Source organism: Atractosteus spatula, chromosome 18 (assembly GCF_055471065.1).
Source record: "Atractosteus spatula isolate fAtrSpa1 chromosome 18, fAtrSpa1.hap1, whole genome shotgun sequence".
Classification (NCBI taxonomy): Eukaryota; Metazoa; Chordata; class Actinopteri; order Semionotiformes; family Lepisosteidae; genus Atractosteus; species Atractosteus spatula.
The window spans coordinates 2630473-2650907 of record NC_142723.1 but is presented as its reverse complement, the minus strand read 5'-3'; the positions used below and the strand labels follow the sequence as shown (position 1 = coordinate 2650907).

General features: G+C 50.5%; 2 protein-coding genes across 2 annotated transcripts in view; both read right to left on the bottom strand.

Moving 5' to 3' along the window:
• Window positions 1-447: 447 nt before the first annotated feature.
• arl6ip1 (ARL6 interacting reticulophagy regulator 1) lies at window positions 448-8483 on the bottom strand. Its single transcript, XM_088936538.1, has 6 exons — window positions 8256-8483; window positions 5638-5771; window positions 4291-4410; window positions 2998-3115; window positions 2540-2624; window positions 448-1464 (listed from the first exon to the last, which is right to left on the bottom strand). The coding sequence occupies exons 1-6, from the start codon at window positions 8289-8291 to the stop codon at window positions 1346-1348; spliced, it is 612 nt and encodes a 203-aa protein (XP_088792664.1). The 5' UTR covers window positions 8292-8483; the 3' UTR covers window positions 448-1345.
• Window positions 8484-10605: 2122 nt separating this feature from the next.
• Window positions 10606-20435, bottom strand: part of smg1 (SMG1 nonsense mediated mRNA decay associated PI3K related kinase) — a 37754-nt gene continuing 27924 nt past the window's right edge. The window contains exons 47-62 of the mRNA XM_088936537.1: window positions 20063-20235; window positions 19411-19690; window positions 18689-18961; window positions 18062-18296; window positions 17429-17655; window positions 16907-17063; window positions 16069-16258; window positions 15112-15590; window positions 14789-14926; window positions 14258-14590; window positions 13710-13937; window positions 13277-13488; window positions 13017-13120; window positions 12643-12819; window positions 12251-12357; window positions 10606-12020 (exon numbers count right to left, since the gene is read on the bottom strand). Of these exons, the coding sequence (XP_088792663.1) occupies window positions 11943-12020; window positions 12251-12357; window positions 12643-12819; window positions 13017-13120; window positions 13277-13488; window positions 13710-13937; window positions 14258-14590; window positions 14789-14926; window positions 15112-15590; window positions 16069-16258; window positions 16907-17063; window positions 17429-17655; window positions 18062-18296; window positions 18689-18961; window positions 19411-19690; window positions 20063-20235 (3391 nt within the window). The 3' untranslated portion in view covers window positions 10606-11942. The remainder of the gene's footprint in view (window positions 12021-12250; window positions 12358-12642; window positions 12820-13016; window positions 13121-13276; window positions 13489-13709; window positions 13938-14257; window positions 14591-14788; window positions 14927-15111; window positions 15591-16068; window positions 16259-16906; window positions 17064-17428; window positions 17656-18061; window positions 18297-18688; window positions 18962-19410; window positions 19691-20062; window positions 20236-20435) is intronic.

Below are 20435 nucleotides of genomic sequence, written 5' to 3'. Positions count from 1 at the left end.
AGGCCCCTGCTTAGTGGGCATGCCCAGTAGAGCTTCAACTGGACACACACTGGGCATGCCCTTACCAGGGGCTTCAACTACCTCAGATGGACCCTCCAGACGTCCAGGCACAGGAAGGCGTTCTTTCACAATAACCTCCCTCTCTCCATTCCCCACACGAACACTCAGTCTCGCCAAGGCTGGACTCTCTGAACAGATGCTAGGTGCATAAGCAGAAAGCCGATTTTACTCCCGAGATAGAATGGTATTTTACCAGCATAATCTCATGGATTAGCAAAACTCAACATGGAAGCCAGCACTTCAAGATCAAATTGTCATGAAAGCCATCCAGGAATACGAGCATGAAAGATCTTATTTTGCTTCATAATCAGACAGCCCAATACCCAGGCTCATTCATTTACTATAAATTTTGAAGTGCCTGTTCCACACAAACAGACAAGACACTTCTTTCAATTCTTCATCAGGCTTTATTACTTTAACAGAGAAGTTAAGGAAAGAACTGGTCAAAGGAAGGAGAGAAGTACAAAGGCCCAACTCGAAGGTTCAGCCCACCTAGAACATAAATATACAACTCACACCAAAGGAGCGAAAAGGACAGACTTTTTTACAGATCAGCCCAGCCCCAGCTGTCGGGCACACAGGAGCCAGAGGACAGAGGTCAAAGGGCAGCTAGTGGAGGAGGTGGCAAACGGAACCGAAACCGTTCCGCAAATACAGCAGTTTAACACCCTGCACACCGGCAGAGGGGAAGAGTCATTCTGTAACAGCGGCGTCCAGTTTCCTTCTCAAGTCAGTGCAACGTTAGAAACAAAACAAGGAGAACGCAGCAGGAATAAGACCGCTGCTGCTGCTGCTGCTCCAAGGAAGGCTGGCTTTTGCAACCCCAGATAAGCACGTACAAAAAAAACAAAAAACTAAAACCCAAAACAGCCCACGTGGGCACCGTGTTTTTTGCTCAAGAAAATTAGCTATACGTAAAATCTTATATCCAATCTTAGTCCCTTCTTCTGCATTAAAAGGAGTTCGTGCTTTACCACAGACTGCATCGCCGTCCCAGTCAGTCTCCAGCGGGCTGTGCCTGCGGAGCCACAGCTCGATGGAAGGGGAGAGGGGCAAAGGCATTTCAATACTGGCTGAGGAATACGGAGCAGTCATGACGTGGGACTCATTTACATAAGCTCGTTAAGTGCAACGCAAACGGCAGCAGGCGAAAACAGCTTGGTAGGAGCCGCGCGTTTCCTCGGCCCCTCTCCCCGGGGGAGTGGGGACGAGGAAAGCCCGGGGCCGTGGCGACTGGCCTGCGTCTGGGGCAGCGGCTCCCTCCTCGTCCCTCGTCCCCCCGCCTTCACTCGTTCTTCTTCTCCTTCTGCTTGAGCAGCTTGTTGATCTCCCGCCTGGCCATGCCGGCGTACTTGCTGATGACGCCGTGCTGGTTGAGCCCCGGCAGCAGCAGGAGGAAGCTCACTGCGAACACAGGGGCGGACAGGAAGAGGAAGTCGTGAGATCCGCCTGCTCAGGGAAAGACCTCGCAAGCCACAACTGCATCCAGACTCCTGTATTCTCTGCCTACACTAGATGCTGACCGCATGGTCTATTTCTGCATTCACAGTTCTTCCACCTCTACGTTACAATTGTCCTCCTCTGAGCAAACCACAGCACGTTACCAGCAAGTCAGAAGGCTAAAATCCCTACAATTATGATATACATGCTCATAACGTTTGACCCATCTAGCATGTTCCTTTTATAGTAGCTAACCGATCCAAGGGTCCCAACCAGTGGTTTCTCTAAAGAAGCCAAAATATTGGCCTCATCCTCATGGGAAGGGTGCTTGTTACATGCACCCACAACCCCTTTTGTAAAGAACTTCCTGTTCTTAATTTAAATGCACTTTTGAAGTTTGCATTTGTCTTCTTCTCCTTCTTTCACGACTGATTCTCAGGATGTCCACTGTGTTTTTCAGTGCCAAGTACATACAGATGACATGTTTAACTGCTTATTAACTTCAAGTATTACGGTTTACAAATTTGGAAATAACCATTCCAGTGTAAACTCAGCAGCTTTTTTTCCTCTTGCCAGAAATGATACACTTGCGGGTCAGGGTAGGACGCGCTGCGGATATTTTTGGCATGCACTGGCCTCCTTTCTTTATCCTCGGTGTTGAAACGACTCTGCAGCGCTGCCTCTTGTGAAAGCTAGTGTGAAATTCGTGGTTACTCACTGCAGTTAAAGGGACAGTTTCCTGTCAAACTCATACTATCTACTGCATTCAAGAAAAGTGGCCAGAAAAACACTTTTTGAATCCACATCACACTGGATTAGAAGGGATTCAAATCAGAAGAGATGAAAGGTTTTTACTCCACCTGCATCCAATCTAGAACTTCAGTGTTAAAAACAGTATTTGACTTGTATCTGAAAAGTATATTCCGTAACACAAACCAATTTTCAAATAGGCACTCAACACAACAGAGGGTTACAGTGACTTGGAGCCCTAACCGAGCCAACAGTAACATCAGTTCAGTTTCAGGAGGCGGCATCGTACCGATCAGGTAGGTCAGGAGCAGGTTGTGAACCTGCTGTCCAATCCAGGCCACCACCACCAGGGCGCTGATCACCGACATGAAGTACTGAGGGGGAGACAGAGGTGCGAGTCAGCTCATCTGTGCACACCATCTCTGAGCACCAGCCGACGGGCTGAATGAAGGGCAGAACTTCACAAGCTAGACTGTAACTCCGCTCATCTGCAATCGTCAGGAGCGCTACCCTTTCCTCTCAAGTTTGCCAGGTCAGTCCCATTACAATTCCGTTCCTGAACCTGCAAACGTGTAACTTTTTAAATGGCGGACTTCCAAGCGCTAGAACAGCCCATAGTGAGCACTGCTGTTGGTAGTGCAGGACTCGATTACTCTAATCTGAGCTGCTCCACTGATGCTAATGGGGGTTTGTGAAACTACTGCAACGCCCCTGCCCCCCCCCCCTCCCCTGCGATTCTCCAGGTACCATCTTGGGCTTCTCCTCCTTCAGGGCAAAGACGCGTTTCCACCAGCCCACCACCCTGCGCTGGGTCTTCACCAGGTTCCCACAGATCTCGTGGAAGCGCTGCTGCTGCTCGGTGGTCCTTCAGGAGCGGGGGGGGGGTGGGAGAGAGAGAGAACCTGTATGAGCTGGAGGATCACCTGTCAGATCACCTGACGGGCCCACAGGACAGCGCAGAGGTGAAGAAACAAGGGCGTGTGCTTCGGGGGGGGGTTGGGGAAACTTATTTGCATAACCATTTCCATAGCCTCCGGTGGAAGACATCCATTTCAAAAGACCACCTTTCCAAATATTTTGTGTCCTGTGTAGCTCTGCACCAAGTCTGTGGTCTAGGATAAAGAATCTACCCTAAATCGGACACTATGCACTGGACACCGTTTCTCTTGAGTCTTACAAGCACGGGCACCAGCTACCTCAGCACTTTCTTCAAGGAGACATCCAACAGGGAATCCTGGCATTCCGCCATCACGAATCCCGGAGCGGGAGCAGAGTTCACAGAGTTCTGTAGAGTCCTGTTTGCGATGGTCAGGACAGCGAGCGCAAGAACGTGGACAAAAATCCACCCTCTGCAGCGAGAGATTTTCTCTTGCCCCCCTGCCGAAAGCCGCTGTCATCACTCCAGCCCAGCGAGCCCATCTGCGGGCCGGGGGGGCCGATAGCTGCCGAGTCAGACACTGGATACTCCACACTGCAGCTGCCCACTGTCACTCAACCCCCTGGGGAGCTGAAGCAGAGAGTGGCCCGAGGAACGACTAGGCACCGCACTGCTATCAGATGTCCTCGTTCAAAGGCCACCTTGAAATATCACCCTGCACTTGTGCAATATGAAACAACTCTGCAGTCTGACAGAAGGCACACTAAATATGGTCCCCCACTACGTCAAGGCCAAGAAACAAAGGTCATGTTTTATTGAATTACACTCAACCAACACAAACCTAGCAACAGTGAGACAGGAAGAGAGCGAGAAGGAAAGGTTGGGAATAAATCCCCGGCTATGCATTCAGACATCTGGTGAAGGAGCTCCCCAAGGCAGGTCCTGCCAGGAATCCTGGATGAAGTGCCTGGGAATGCCTTAATGTATTACAAGCCCTTTCAGACAGCAGCTTAGTGGGTAACCACAGAAAACTGGGCAGTCAGGGACACCAGATACAGCTGTCCAATTGATTCTGATCACTGTATTGTTGTTTAACCCGAGGAAAGACAATTAACCATGAATGTGGCCATCAAATAAGACCCACTGCAAGGAGCACAGCTCACCACTTGTTGGCACCAAAGATCCTGGGAGCAAGGGTGGGGACAAGGTAGTCGGCCAGGCACAGGACCATCACCAGACAGGACACCCCGGTCAGCACAGATGGGTCCAGGTAATAGATCATCCTGCAAAGGGAAACAGGAGTCAGACAGACTGCGGCAGCACAGCACACACAGGCTTCGTACTGAGAGAACCGCCATCTGCACAGACGGAGGAAAGCATCATGGTTACACTTGTCAAAATGACAGAACAGGATGAGAAATGGAAAATCCAAATGACCCAATTGTCTCGGTTGGCAGATTGCAAGTTAAGATCCACCTACACTGTAGGTAGGGTGTGAATCTATCAGAGGGAGTGACTAGAGCACTTGACCACCACACCCATCAGGATCTGTGTCACCTCGTAACTACACTGGGATTACTGTTCCACACTGTTCCTGTGCGGCTGCAATGGTCTGCTTCAATGGCACACAGTTATTTTTGGGCCTTAGAGGCGAATCTGCATTTTAGTATGTGGGCAGGGCATTAGTTTTAAGCCAGAGAAACATATGGGGTCTGTACACAGCTTTTCCTAACACAGCACCCAGCAAAAAAAAAAAGCTCATCTTGATCGATGCAGAGATTAAGTCTAGAAATCAATAGAAAGAATCGATGATGGATACTGGGACAAAGATATTGCTTGTACTTTGCTGAGTAACACTCACATGATTTTACAGATGTTGCTAAGCTCTGCAAAAGCAACCCTTGTGGTTTCCCTCGTGATAAAACCATAGCAGATAAAGAAGCTTAATTGGACTGCACAGACGCAGAAGATGCCTTGGCTTAATCTCAAGAACCATCTTCACCATCTGCCCCCCCGCTATAGGGCAACGGGCACTGCACACGTACAGTGCAGATCCAGCTGAAGGGGGCGCTGTAGAGTATATCTGTGCAAAAGGAGCACTGCATGGAAGGGAAGGGAATGTACATCAGGCTCTGGGAAGGACAAGTGAAATACTCGAGCATCTATGTCAATGTCCTTCAACTGCTTGGGGCTGCTATTAAACCGAGATCTATTCTCGATCTGTATTAAGAACCCGGGGTCCTAAGAGTCTATGACGTTGTCTCCGTTCTCCAAGCATGCTCTGCCAAGATCTCAGGAAATCCGTGAGAACGAGAGAAAGCCACTCAGCCCGTCTTGTTTGCTTGATTGGTCGTGTTTTTGCTCTGTGCATCGCAACCAGCTGTTTCCCCAAAGGTTCTTGAGAAACCTGTGTCAGCCAAGCTGCTGGGTGGCTCTGCTGCAGACTCCCAGGACTACCCGGGGACTCCGGAGGGGGGGCTAGGCGAACACGGGTGCCGGCGGGTACTCACAGGAAGAGCAGGGTGGTCACACCCATCAGGGCAGCAGGGAACCACGGTTTCACCCAGCGCAGCACCTGGTCTCCGGCCAGGATCACCTCTCCCCAGGCCTGCAGCTGCTCCTCCAGCTGAGCCGTCTCCTGGGCCTGCGGGGGGACACGCGACAGAACCGGCTCAGCACCGCGGGGACCGCTCCACAGTGGGCAAGACGCCACGCCAGAACCAAGCCTGGTTCTGGACGGGAACCTTCAGCTTTGAACCTTCCAGTAAATGGGCGACATACTGGATCAATTGGATGGGCGAGGGGCTGCAGGACAGAACAGAAGCGTCTCTGCTGGGACTACCCTTGACCTAAATCACCCAGTTTCCCCACAAAGTCAGCCTCTCACATCCCTGAAATAGCAACACAGGAGGATGAGAAGGTATGCCAAGCTCACATGTTTAAACACATCTTTATATCCAGTCTGGGACAGTGCGGTGGCTCTGTGGTTAAGGATCTGCGCCTGTGGCTGGAAGGTTGCTGGTTCGTATCCCGCGGCCGGCAGAGGAATCCTACTCCGTCGGGCCCCTGAGCAAGGCCCTTAACCCCAGCTCCTCCAGGAGTGCTGTATAAATGGCTGACCCTGCGCTCTGACCCCCAGCTTCTCTCTCTGTCTGTGTGTCTCATGGAGAGCAAGCTGGGGTCTGCGAAAACATAAATTCCTAATACAAGAAATTGTATATGACCTGATCTGATCTTATTTCATGTGAAAGTTAATCGCCCTCTAGTTCCACAAACAGCAGTGTTATCTGTGCCCTGTTGCACAGTCCCTGGCCATACACTAGTGCCAAACTGAGCCACATCCCTGTACCTGTACAGATAAACTTCTGAGAAACACTACTGTTACACATACAACTGTCTACACTGCACTCTTCCTCGGGGCTAGTGTTCGACAAATATCAAGTCTTTTACAAAACGTACTGGGTTTCTTAAGAAGCAGTAAGTGCTGAACACCAGCACAGGCTCTTCTTGAAAGCTTTCAGTTTAGAAAAACCAAAGTAAATGACGGAAACCTCACGCGCCCAACGAACACTGCTGGCTCACGAGTGCTGCTGGAAGGCAGCGGCGTGCCGAGTGATTTTTGGACAGGGTGACTGCAGATTAAACCCAGTCATAAAGATGAATGGGTTTTCGAGCTTCTTTCGGGAGGAAGTGGGCGGACCTGAGCTCTGCCACCCTCCTAGTGACAGGAGGTCAGGACCGCACCTCAGACAGTCCAAGACAGGTGAGTCACAGCCTACAAAGAGTTTCTGGGCTGGAAAGAATGTGCAAAAGACAAGAAAGTGAGCTGTCAGTCACTCACATGTCAGCCACCCCTGTCACTTGGGTTGCCGGATTCCTGTGCTGGGAAACGCCCAGAATCAGAATGCGAGGTGTTGCAAACCGAAGCTGACCCGTCCTGCATTTAAAAAGACACCCCGGACTCAAAGCTCCCAACTCCTCAACGGGACAAAATTCCAGCGGCGGCGGCGGCGGCGGCGGCGACTCCAATCATCGGGCTGCCAGCGCAAGCTGTGCTCCTCTCGCCACCTTCACTGCGCACACGCCTCTCTGATACTAGCGAGCCCAGGGCAACAATCTCTCTCTCTCTCTCGGCGTGTGGTGGAGTGTCACCCAGCCAAGATAAGCGAACAGCACATTCTGCTTGTGCAACTCCACTCTCCCCGGCACGGCTCTGCATCTCAACTTCGGGGCGAGGGGCGAGGGGCGAGCGGTGTAGGGGGGGCACCGGTGTACGGCATCACGAGGCTTGAACTGAGGCACTGCAAAATGACGAAAGCTTGAGGAAACAGAACATATCCCCTTTTGTTTTGGGTTTTCCCCCCCTCTTATTCGTGAATAATTCAGAGCTCCAGGCCAAGGACTGGGTGGTTTCCGCCATAGCGAGAACCGTAGCTAAATGCACACACCTGACGTGCAAACCCACACGGCACATTTTCACTACGTGACGGCGGTGCACGATCACCAGCACCACCGCCATCGATTTCTCCGGTGTATACGAGACAAAGGCATCTTTTAACGTCAGGATCCGTTGGAGAGGGAAGTGAAATCTGAAAAGCGCAGCCCTCTGTGTCCTGCACGGTGACAGCTCAGGATCATTTCACACGATGTCAGAGGAAGACAAGAGGTCCTGTCATAGGACACACTACCCACCCCCAGCCTTCTGCGTTTTACAGCAACTGCGAGCCTTTTAAAGATGGCAGAAGCCCGAGGTGAGCCGAGAGATTAATAAAGAAGAGACGAAAAAAAACGCAAAACACAAGGTCATCCAGGCACAACAGCTCCCGAATCTCCACAAGACGCACGAAAACGCTCCGGTACTCGATCCTGCAACGACTGCAAGCTCTTTTAACCGATATTAAAATTGCTCACAAAAATGACCAGATCTGCATTTGGCTCTAAACGCCTGGGCTTGACAGGACACGGGTCGTCAAAATTACAGACAGGAAAACGATTAGCTGCAAAAAAAAAAATCAGAAAGGAGGAACGACCGATTTAACGGCTGGGAATTGAAAATAAGCAGCAGAACCCAAGATCGGTCGGATCAACCTCGTCGAAGCGCTTAAAATTTAAAAATAATTTAACGTACCAGCAGGTTGGAGCTTTTATTGTCACCTTCCGCCATAATGCGACGCCTGCAGGGGCTTAAATACAAGATGTAAGAGTTTAACCTGGCGTTTCGAAATTGAATTTAAAAGCGTTGCACAACCCGCCGGACCTCCGCGCCCACAGCTCGCAACACGAAGAAGACAGGAGCAGCTCCGGTCTGCAGAGTATAGCTAGCGAGCACGTCCCCGCCCCCGGCGCGACCCCCTCTGGGACTTGTAGTTCTCTTACGCAATCCACGCCGCGTCTCGTCGCTCGAGAACGATCCGTAAAAAAACTACATCTCCCACCGCCCCGTTTCCGCAGAGAGGAACGCGCTTGGCTTTGTCCGACAAAAAAAAAATCAAGATTGATCAATTGTATTGTCGACAGATGTTGACGGCCGTCGATGTCCAATCAGTTTCTAATCGGTCAATCAAATGACCCCACGCACTAAGCAAAGGATTCAAAATGATATACACGGGCACTTGTTCTCTGCTTGCATGGCGCCCATTGGCCAACTCGTTTCAAAACAACATATTCTGGCCAGTAAGAGTGGAACGAGGGCGGGCTCAGTGGTTTGAATATTAACATCCCTTCTCAAAACATTTTTTTTTGGCAGGGTGTGCCTGTTCTTGGACCCCAGGTTGCCAGATAAGAGTAATTAATCACAGGGCAGCCGCCGTCGCCATACAAACCAGGTTATCTTGTCCTGGAGAAAAGCTCCTTGTGCTTGGGAGCGGGTCTCGAAAATAAGACTGCACCAACCTTCCCACCCAACAGCTTCTGTTTCAATGCCCAGTGCGCAAAAAAAAAAAAATGCCCAGAGAGTAGCCGTAGTTCATAAAGCAGAACAAAAAAAAGTTTTTTTTTACATAACGATCAACCCTTTAACTTCCTTTATCAATTCCTTGAGTAACAGAATGAACGCCTACCCATGTCCTAGTTTTCACTCCCCCGCTGGTTTAAATGCAGCAAGATCGATCTCTGATGAATTTCTGTAAATCAATCCCAGGCGCTGGTTCAGCACTACAGCCGAGGCTGAAGTTGCATTAAAGATTCACGTCACCGGAACCTCACAGTTTCGAGACCTACGGTACCTGGCTCCTCTTCGGCGAGTTCAGTGCTCGAGGCGTGAGAACTCGTCTCATGCTTGCTCGTCTCGCCACTAATATGCTGGTGCATGTGCGGGGTTCCCCGATTTCTCCAACGCGCTGACAACCCCAAATGCCTGTCCCTCAGCTCGCAAGGAAACCTTGTACAGCAGGACTCCTTCAGGAGTGTACCAGGTCAGAGATTTCACAGGAGTCTCACACTTGACCACTTTTCTTAATTGACAAGTACAGTCTGTATTCATATTTCATGTACACTTACAATCCATTACAACAATTAACTATTTTGCAACACCGTGGCATGAAAAAAACAAAACAGGAGTTTTAGTATTTTTTAACAAAATAATTCCTTACAATTCTATGGCGCTTTTCTGGGCACTCCACTCAAAGCGCTGTACAGGTAATGGGGGCTCCCCTCCACCACCACCAGTGTGCAGCCCCACCTGGATGATGCAACAGCAGCCATAGTGCACCAGTACCCTCCCCACACACCAGCTGTCAGTGGGGAGGAGAGCAGAGTGATGAAGCCACTTCAGAGATGGGGATTATTAGGCCATGATTGGTCAAGGTCAGTGGGAAATTTGCCCAGGATAACACTCATGTTTTTTTTTGTCACTTTACAGGAGGCACTATGTACCCTCTTCTGGAAGAACAAGTTTTTTTTAATACATAAAGCCCAATAACACTTAAATCAATCATTAATAGTTTATAGTTACATTTTTTTACATCAGTAATTGCACTTGTTCATGGACAACTACTAAGATGTACAGGGCAGACAGCTGAAACGGATTAGCCGTTTTCGCACATTTTTGCAAAGACTAAAAATGCAGTGGATTTTAATTGACCGTAATTGATTTGATACGTATGTGCAAAAGTGAATATAATTAACCGTCAAGTTTACACAAACAGAATATTTCTTGTTCTCACTAGGTGTTCTTGCCAGATGGCAAATCTAACCCAGGTTTTGTTTGACTTGGCTGGTCTGACTGCAGCTAAATAGACGCACTGAAAACCTTAGTTCTCTGCCATTGGGATTTGATTCAAAAATAAAGCCGCAGCTGGTCAAGATGCATCTTAGAAGCTATCGTGACTTCCTACTTGCAATTTGTTACTCCATGCATACAAATCTGAATGTTCACTACAACTGCCCTGAAAGATTTAAAAAGCTTCGCTGATGAGTTTTATAAAACAAAATAAAGCCCCCCCCCACCCAACAGAAGAAAAAGCGAAAGTATAGACAAATTTTAAAACCTGCTGGTTTATTTGTGCATCAAACAAAACGGAATAAAATCTTTAAGAAACAACAATTTGCACCGTCACCAAAACAATCACTTTATTTATCGTCTCCCACAAAGAATGTAAAACTGGAAGAGATCTAGATTAGTAAAACTCAAGCTAAAGGGGATTAATATAGATAAACAGGAATGGCACATCTTTTCACTGGCAAGTCAAAAAAAAATCAGCCCCTTTTTTGCAATGGGCTTTTCAAAAGCAGGAACAGTGGGAGAAAAAAAGTGTCTACAATACACAACAGAGATGCAAATCAAGAAAAAATAAGTATAAATCAACAAACTGCTCTACATGTGGCTTTTGAATTTGAAAGTCTCTAAGAAACGAACGCATCTTTGCTCAGATACTTAAAAGACATGTCTTTCTCTTCTGCTTTTCATCCATAAATCAATCAGAAACGTCGTCACTAAACAGGTAACTGGATTTCTAGAACTGAAGCATTATACAGAATGCCTGAAACTTTAAAAAAAGAAAACATGCCAGCCAATTGCTCTTCATCGCATTGCAAACCTTCATCGAATAAAGACTGCAACAAACCCATCTCGCCTGTTTAGAGCAGTGTTCAAGAAGCCTCTTCGTGTCCAATAAAAAGTGCGATTCTGATGACACCATTTCTGAAAGAAGTCCTCTGTTTTCTGACTTCAGCTCTCGGGCTGACAACCGAGTTCACTCGAGCCTCCCTTTCTTTGGCCACCCTGTCCTCTCTACCTGCCAGTGAACCAGCTTTGTTGCGGGGGCAACAAGCAGCGTTGGACCACCACAAAAAAACAAGAAAAAAAGTCAAGAGGCTCCTAACAGGATGGTTTTTCCCCTTTCTCCCCTCTCCGTTGAAGTACTTTCCAGAACCATGCACTAGGTCTGATGGATGTCGGAGTATCCATCTCTCTGCCTTACAGGTGTGAGGAAAACTACCTGGGGTGTTTCTGCGGAATCCTGTTTCCTGTAAAGTCCCCACCGCAAAACCTTTTCTGCATGTTCTTGGAGTTCAGGAGAGGTGTTTTTATTTATATTTATTACGGGCAGGGGGGTGGCTCAGGCTGGGCGCCTGTCGCTTCCCCCCCTCCCCATTCCTGTCACCCCCCCACCTCCTAATGAGAAGGGTGCAGACCCATTCGTGGTGTTATCTGGATCGCCGGGTGCAGCTGTGCTACGGGGATCCGGAGTGGGCCCCAGGGAGGATTGCTAGCCCCCCCTCCCCCCCACGGTGCTCTGTGGCTCGCTTGCCCCAGACCCAGTGGATTCTGGTGGATTTCTGCCCTTCCTGGACCAGAGATCTGCTGGCTTCCAGTTCACACCCAGGCCGTCCAACCTTCATACAGCTGGGCCAGGTTATCCAGGTTCGTAGCTTCCTTGATCACACAGTCCACCTGGAAGGGCAATGAGGAAGAAAACCGGTGAGCTGGGCAGGCCTGGGTGTCTCCATTCACACGACAGCTTGGGGCTGAAGACGTCAGGACAGGTTACCAATGAGACGAGGCCACCCAGCCCATCTGGTGCTTGTCAACACATGTCAACGTTTCCTTGCCTCACATGGGATCTTGCCAGATCCAGGAGGGTGTTGCCACTGCCCTGATGTGTTTCGAAGGTTCAGCCTCACCTGCTCTGTTACACTCATCCTCCTGTTGGGGTCCACATCTCTCCCCTCCAGTTTGGCCTTCACTCGCTTCCACACACTGACAGCATACGAATTCCGCTCCTGGACAGCTGTGCAAACGCAAGGAAGAACAAAGCGTCAAAAGCCTTCTCGAAAATCGAAAAACACGCATGCGACCTGTTTATTAAACAAGAAATAAATGCTCTTCTGAAACAAACAGCGAGAACAAAGCTAAATTCTATCCCAGTCTATTTACAAAAATCCTTTTAACCTAGGAAACTCATTAATTGAAAGAACTGACTATGCATTAAAAGCTCGAGCAATTACTTCTAAATGCAAAGAGTGGCAAACTTTTCTAAGGTGTCTTGTGCCGAAATACGAAGTGAGCCACACACCTCTCCCTGTTTTTGGGTCCCTCACAGCCCTCTTGGGGCTGGGGGCCAGTCCTTTGCTGGTAAGCAGTAGGGTGCTGGGCGGAGTGTCCGCTGAAGTACCCAGGTTCCGTGGGAAGGGCTTGCGCGCATTCTGGGACATGTTGTCCGGCTGCGTCTTCGGCCCACTGCAACGCACTGCTAGAGACACAGGATTGAAAACACCGCTTTCACTCGCCGCTTCATCGGTTTCACAGCTGCAGAAGACGCTCTTAAAGCAAAAAGGTCTCAAAAGGGTCAACACCTAAACTAGAAATGAATCTGAGCCACATCAGTTGTAATTAAGAACCCATGTACTCCGGGCGCTAAGTCTACAAAGGCTTGAGAATTGACCCTACCTGCAGCAAAGCTTGTTTGCATGCTGGAGGAAGTGGGACTTGCACAGTCACTCGCTCTCTCGGTCACCAGAGGTGAGGCAAAGCCTACTAGCCCATTGTAGACACTGCAGATTGAGAAGAGAGACGAGTCAGGGAACGATGGTGGATTCAGACTGAAATTCAGAACTAACAGAAGATCAAATGGAATCAGAAACGTCAGCCAAAGCAGTGATCTGTCATCAGCCTTGTCCTTAGAAGCATGCCTGCGTGCCGATACAGACCTCTGGCTCTGTACTTTGAGCTCCTTCAGTGTGGCTGGGATTTCCTGCAGCAGCTCCACCTGCTCCTGACTGCGCGGTTGCCCTGTGGACTGGACCACGGTGAAAAGCACAATCTGGACGTTGTCCTGCCACGCCTTGTACTCCGATAGGAACTGACGCACACTGCCCTCGTATGGCACATCCTCGCCCTCCACCAGGGCATTCTCTTCATCCTGTGAGAAATTGTCAACACAAGAACAGTTTCAGAACACTCCCATGAACGCACAATACCGACAATATGCTGTTACAACCCTTCCAGTCTACCTTGTGATGTAAATATTCTACAGAAACTTTCTGATTAAGCAGAATGCACAAGACACATATTCAATCAAGACTGCTAAGTTCCATCGGGCAGAGCTTTGTAAATGTTCCCAGCCCTGGCAGAGGTACAGACCTTGGCCATGGCCCGCAGCAGGTGCTTGACATCAGCCAGCTGGCGGTTGTGGGTGGACAGGATGCCCTTGATGGTGTCCACCAGCCCCTGCAGGGTCTCGGTGACGCTGTCCAGCTGCTGCTCGCGCTCCGCCTGCACTGCCCTCTGAGTCGACATCTCCTGGGTCAGGAGCTTATGCGCGCACACCAGCCAGTCAGGGCTGCCAATGGGCGTGTCCAGCCCGGCACTCTGCAAGAGAACACCACTACCTCTTGAGCCCTGGACACTCATGGAAAAGGACAGACTCCACCTTCATTCAATGAGCCTGTGGTATGGAGAAATGCAACAATCCCATTGGCCTCTAATGCTTCCTATTTATTCACCATTTCCAGAAACTGCCTTACAGAGTAAAGGAGAGCAATCAGAACTCAATCCTCACAAGCGCCTAGGAGAGAAACCTCCCTCCAGTGAATGATACGAGGTGCTCTGGTACCAGATTCCTGCAGCTTCTAAGCAACCAACATGACTTTCGTCTGTAGTTCTTGCAGTGCAGCCTCCCTCAGACTCACCAGCCTGTGCAGCAGGCGCAGCTCCAGCGGCGAGACGGAGCTGTTGAACTGCGCCGCATACGAACAGGTGGCTTGGCAGCGCTTGACCAGGTCGAACAGCGCGGCGTCCATGCTGAGCGCCTCAGGAGTGCGCGTGCGCAGGCTCTCGAGGTTCAGGATGGTGCTGCAGAGGAAGGTGACCTGGCTGGTGCGCTGCCCTTCCTTCATCACCAGCGCACGCCGCTCCCCGATCGTCGCCTCAAAGTCCTGCAGCACCGGCGCCAGAGCAGGGTTAGCCCCCCCGGCCCATTTCAGACGCTGCTCAATACTGCCCTCTAGTGCAGCCAGCTTCTCCTGCAAGAAGAGCACATTTGTTTCCTGCTGCTAAAGCTTCTCGCATTACTATCATCCTGTCACAATCATCTTCAGCTCCTAAAAAATTTTTAAGTTAAAACTGTTTGCGGCCAAACTGCTTCAGGATTTAAATCTAACAAAGGCCAAATAAATGCCACTTCCATCCCTCCACGTTGCGGAGGCGGAGCCACATCTCACCTGCACGCTGGCAATGGACGCCTCGTCCTGGCTCAGCTTGTACAGCTTCTTCTTCATGTTGCTGAGGATGACGGAGCGCGGCGGGGGGCTGACGGACATCGGCTGGTTCCGTGTTCCCAGCACATCTTCGTGTTGCCACTGCGGAGGTGGGTGAAAACGGTCAGCACAAACCCCAAGGAGGCTGGATCAGAACTGAACTTTAAGGCACGAGGAGGAGAACTCTGGTCTTCTATCACACAAAAACACTAACTCTAGTGCATGCTGCAAATGTGTCAGTGTGTTGGAACTAGCAGCATCCTCAAGCGTGCTGGTAATGCTCCTACCTGGAACATGGCGATGTGGAGCTGCGTCCTCTGGAGGCTGACTTTGCAGGCTTCAATGCTGGTCTCCACGCGCCTGACCAGGTCCAGCTTCTTCCAGGCCGTGTCAAAGGAGCTGGCCAGCACCGTGGCTCGGTTGAGGAGGAGCTGCGACAGCCGGCCGGCCTGCACGCCCTGCTCCACTGCCTTCTTGCACATGTCGTCCAGGGACACCTTGCCCTCGGCGCCAAAGTCCTTGGCCTCCACCTGTGCGATAAGGTCCATTCCCAGAGCGCTCAGGGCGCTGCACAGGGCCAGTCCCAGCACCTGCGTGGGCAAGCCCATCAGCATCTGCCTCACAAAGTCTGCCGTGAAGGCCTTGATGGGCCGGGCCATCTGGTCCTCGTTCACAACCACAGTGCCGCGGTACATCGATTTCACCCCAGCCAGAGGCACAGGGCCGTTGGAGGGGCCCGGCTCTTCAGAGGGGGGAGGACAGGTTCCTGTGCAAGGAATGGCAAGAGTGAACCAACGGACAACCTTCCAATGCAAGTCTGAAAATCACACAGGTTCATCATTTGTGTATACAGAAACATACAGTAGAAACTTTTTATTGAGGGTAAAGAATGCATACCACGGATCAGGGTTTAGTCTGTTACCGCTATTAAAAGTATTCCCTGAAACAAGATACCAAAACCAGAATCTGACTTCGTCGGACAGATGCTTATTGCGTGTCTCGGCAAGTCCAGGCCTGTCCTGGAAACGGGCTGGGGTGTACAACCCTGTGCAGGAAGCCAGTAAATCGCAGGACATGTGTGCGAACACACTCTGACACCATCAACCGCACCAGCAAGTCTTTCGAAGGTGGGATTTCAGTGGGACGTCTGCCACTGCAGCGGCTGTGAAGCACTGTTGGGGACCGCCCTTGAGCTCTCCCACTTAAGAGGCTCTCAGCAAGGCGATCGACAGCGGCGCTCTCACCAGAGAGGGTCTGAGCGAAGGAGCCGCACAGCCTGAAGAAGTCGCGGATGGTCTGCAGCCTCCTGAGGAAGAAGATCTCCTCCAGGACCTGGCGGTGCTGGGCGCTGTCGAAGAAGTTCGCCTGCGCCGCCCGCGCCTCCCGGACCACGTCGATCTTCCGCCACGCCGCGGGCACCTCCATCTTGTTGAGCTGCGCCGAGAGGGGGGGACTGGTTAGGGCTGCAAGCTTAGGAGCTGCAGACGGGGCACAGCACGTGCGGCATTTACAATCCACCACAGTTCTCATCAAGGCGGGTCCTTCACAAAACAGGGAAGTCCTCTGCACTCTGAGTATTTGAGAAAGAGGAGCTCCTTTCTTGATGGAATTAGAAACCTCGCATTCACCAAAATTTTCCGTGCACGAATGGTAGAGTGAGTCACCTGAGAAAAATGTTGCCCTAAAGTTTCAAGGTGGGTCCTTTAAGACGGCTATTTCACACAATAAAATTCCTTTTAGCGACCTGCAACAGCCCTCAGCAGTCCAGCCTGTCAGGAAATACAACTAAATTACTCAGCTCCGTCAGGAGGACACATGGTGTGAACCAGTGCAGTACACTGATTTGTGAACTAGCTCAGAAATTTAGTCTGCATAGCGCAGAACTGCTTACAATTACTACACTATAAACTGAAGACAAGACGGACTATGATTTCTTTCACGTGTGCTCATCTGTCCGCTGTGGAGAAGATTCAGGTTGCTTACATGAACGCTGCAGTTCTCTACCTGAAAGAATCAGCCCTGGGTCTCCAGAAATGACATCAAGCCACATCACTTTACAGGAGGCTGCTGAGCTGACTTTACCTTTTCTACCAGAAGCCCAAAAGCAGTTTCCAGCTGTGCAAACATCCCATCGAAGGCCACCAGCAACATCTGTCCCGCGCTCATCTTGGGGGTTTCCTGCACAGACCCCTCAAGAGAGCGGGGCTGAATGAGCTCCGAGTATTGGGCTCGCAGCATCCTGCAACACAAAAAAACACTGTCTACTGCCAACTGACGACTCTCAGAGCGCTCAGGATACGCCTGTGTCAGTGAATGTCACTCTGTGGGGTCACCACAGGGGAACACCGTACCCAGGCACTGACAATTTCAATTTCATTTAGAAAACTGAGTTATCAGTCATTTTTGAAGCAACAAGATACCTACTATTCTTAATTCATTCAGTGCACAAATATGGTCCATTCCCCCTATATGCTTTTATACTCCAAAGTTTGTTAACCATTGGAAAAAGGTTTGAGAACGTATATAAGAGATTAACTTGAGTGTGGTGCCAACAAGCCATCAAGCTACAGAGAGGGCATTACGGTCACCGCTGAGCCCTGCTACCTGGTGACATCAAGGTAGTGGGAGTCGGCCTCCTCATCCAATCCCATGGCAGCATTGCGGAGGTGGGCCTGTAGAGCCTCGCCCAGCCCCTGCAGGGAGACCCCGTCGGCACACTGCTCGATCAGGGCGTCCAGCTCGAGCAGCATGGCCTCCAGCGTGCTCTCCCCCTTCAGCATGCAGCGCAGCGCTTCCGGGAAGATGATCTGCCGGAAGTTTGTGTTCAGCTCCTAACACACGGAGGGGGACACCGGAGATACATGAGTACACACACGCACCATAAAGAACACCACATGAGGAAGTCTACTGTCCAAAGACTCTTTTAAGGTCTTCAGGAACTGCTAGGGAATGATTTTCAATATTGCAGTTTAGAATAAAATCCCAAGGTTTAACTTGCAGTGAGAAAAAGTGCTACTTTTAAATGTTTAAAGAGACAATGGCTCCACGTTTTGAAAGAAAATCAGTCCAAAATATCCAAGCATAATGCTTATCAAACAACAGAGCAAAACAGAAGCTGCAAGACTATCAAAATGACCCTGTAAAGACCTCGTAAGTCATCAGCACAAAACACAACAGTACTCAGACAGTAATAGCATGCAGGTGATTTAATGTAAGCGGCTTATGTCCTGGCCTTACTTGCAGGCAGGTGTACACCCCGTTGGCCAGGTAAACGGCCTGCGCGGTCTCGGCGGGGCTCGGGATGTCCAGGTCATGAGGCAGCAGCTGGCACTGCTGCAGCAGCTGCACCAGGCAGGCCACGTTCCCGCTCATGCTGCACAGCTCCTCCAGGAACCAGGCGCCGTCCCGGGACATCAGCTCCACCAGCTGCTCCCCGGCGCTGGCCGCCGCGCCCTCCATCACCAGGTTACGCCTGCCGCGGCCACACGGGGGGGGAAACCTTTCATCAGCAGCTCAAGTCCCCCAACAGTCTGCAGCCATTCTCTTACATTACTGTCAAGGTCTAGAGAGGTACGCTTTGAAAGCCTTCTTCATTTCTTTCAAACAAGGCTTTTATTTATAACACTGGCACATGCAAATGACGTTAGTAGTGGCGGCAAATAAAAATGTTGTACTAAACTCCCTTCATCGTTAAGCATGGATCGTCTCCTCCTCCCCTTGCCTACTGACTTCAATGCGTTCAAGCCCTGCCTTCAGGGTTAAGGAGACTGAAGGCGACATTTCGCATCCGTGGAGCTGCAAGCGAATGGCCAGTGGCCTAGCGGCCTGAGGGGGGCCGCGGGGGGTCCCCGTGTCGGGACTGACCTGGTGAGAGCGCAGAGGGCGGAGACGATGATGCCGGCCAGGCTGAGCGAGCCCAGCTCGCCGTTCTCGCGCAGGAAGACGGCGATACAGCGCTCGATCTCCTGCAGCTGCTCCTCGCACGCCGGCACGCTGGCGCCCTCCGCCTTCAGCCGCTCCGCCTGCCGCAGCAGGCGCGCGTTGACCTCGGTGGCGTGGTGCTGCAGCGCCATGTCCGTGCTCGACAGGAACTGGCAGACGGCTGGAGGCGGCTGCGGCGCAAACTGCATCTCGTACCTGTCGGTTTCACAACACAGCAGCGACCGTTTTCAAACCCGGCTCTCCGATTCTTCCGTGAACAGCAGGGAACTCGATTCGCTTTCAAAGATAAACCGCTAACAATCGCCAGTCTTTTGCAAGCAAGTCATGTCCCTTCAGGGTGATTTACAAGATCCAAATTCTATCTTCTGTCAGTATTCTCCTAACACGTTCTGCAGGAAGGGTTAATGAAGTGGTATTCAAGTCCAATTCGAATAAAACCTATATTATCACTTAATTAGGAGTCTCATAGGATGGTGGGGAGAAAATTGAAAGTTTGAACCAAACAATAAAAATCTATTTCCTGGCAAGTTCATTCGCTGGTCTCAGACACCTGTGCAATAGCATCTTGTATATCTAAAAACCCCTGTCCTGCCTTTAAAGCTTTTATCGGATGTGACAGCATCTTCACCACCAGAGGCACTCACTTGTGGTAGATGGCCTGGCAGTGCTCCACACTCATGTCGCAGATGAGCTCCTCCATCCACTGCTTCCACATGTGGGCCCGGTGCCGGCGGAACACGGCGCGGGGGTACAGCAGGGCCACAGTGGCGTAGCTGTGCAGGTGCTCCAGGCAGCCCCTCAGGAGCGACCGCCTCTGCTGGAACAAGGCGCTAACCTCCCCCTCCAGCTGCTCGCACTGGCTGATCAGGTGCGCCTGACCCGCGTTTTGCAGGAAAGCGGTGGCTGGCACGTAGCTGGGTGGGCCTGGCCGGGCAGGAAACGGGCAGGGAGCGTCAAAGAGCGCAGAGCAGTTGTGTGCCCGGAGGTATTTTTTTAATTACTTATGTTTTAGTGTTCTTTTATGAATATACAAAAGCAATCAAAAATAAATGTAAAAAAAATTGCCACTCGTCTCAAAACAAAGTTTTGCAAATATTTCTCCCGAGGTATTTATGCAGTTCAATAACAAGAGTTATATTACATAAAGAAAAAATACCATGCAGCTTACAGAATTCACGTTAATATATGTATTCTAAAAAGATAAACGCAAAACAAGTGAAAAGGCTGAGAGAGACAGCCCCTACCAGGTGTCACCAGTTGAAGACCAAGTAATTAAATACAGCAAGGATCTCTTACCCAGATCAATGGGGCTGCTGATTTCCTGCAGGAGGCTGGCAAGTTGAGTGGCTTCTAGACTGGCAAAGGCAGCCTGGTACTGGGATATCCACTGCTCGAAGTCCGACAGCTTAACCTGGATGGCCTCCTGCACGGCCCGCTGCCGAGACTGCAGCTGGGTGTGCTCCGAGTACCTGAAGCAGGTAAACCAGGTTACAATGACAGTGCTCTCCCGTTGTACAGGGCAAAGATGGGGTCCATCACTCCATTATCATCTACACAATAGTCAGTAAAAACTCAATGGGCTGGTCTACAATCAGATTTCTACTTGCAGATTTCCCCCTTCTTGCTGCATGCACATTTGACTTTTTGCAGGCAAAGTGTCCCAGGTGGT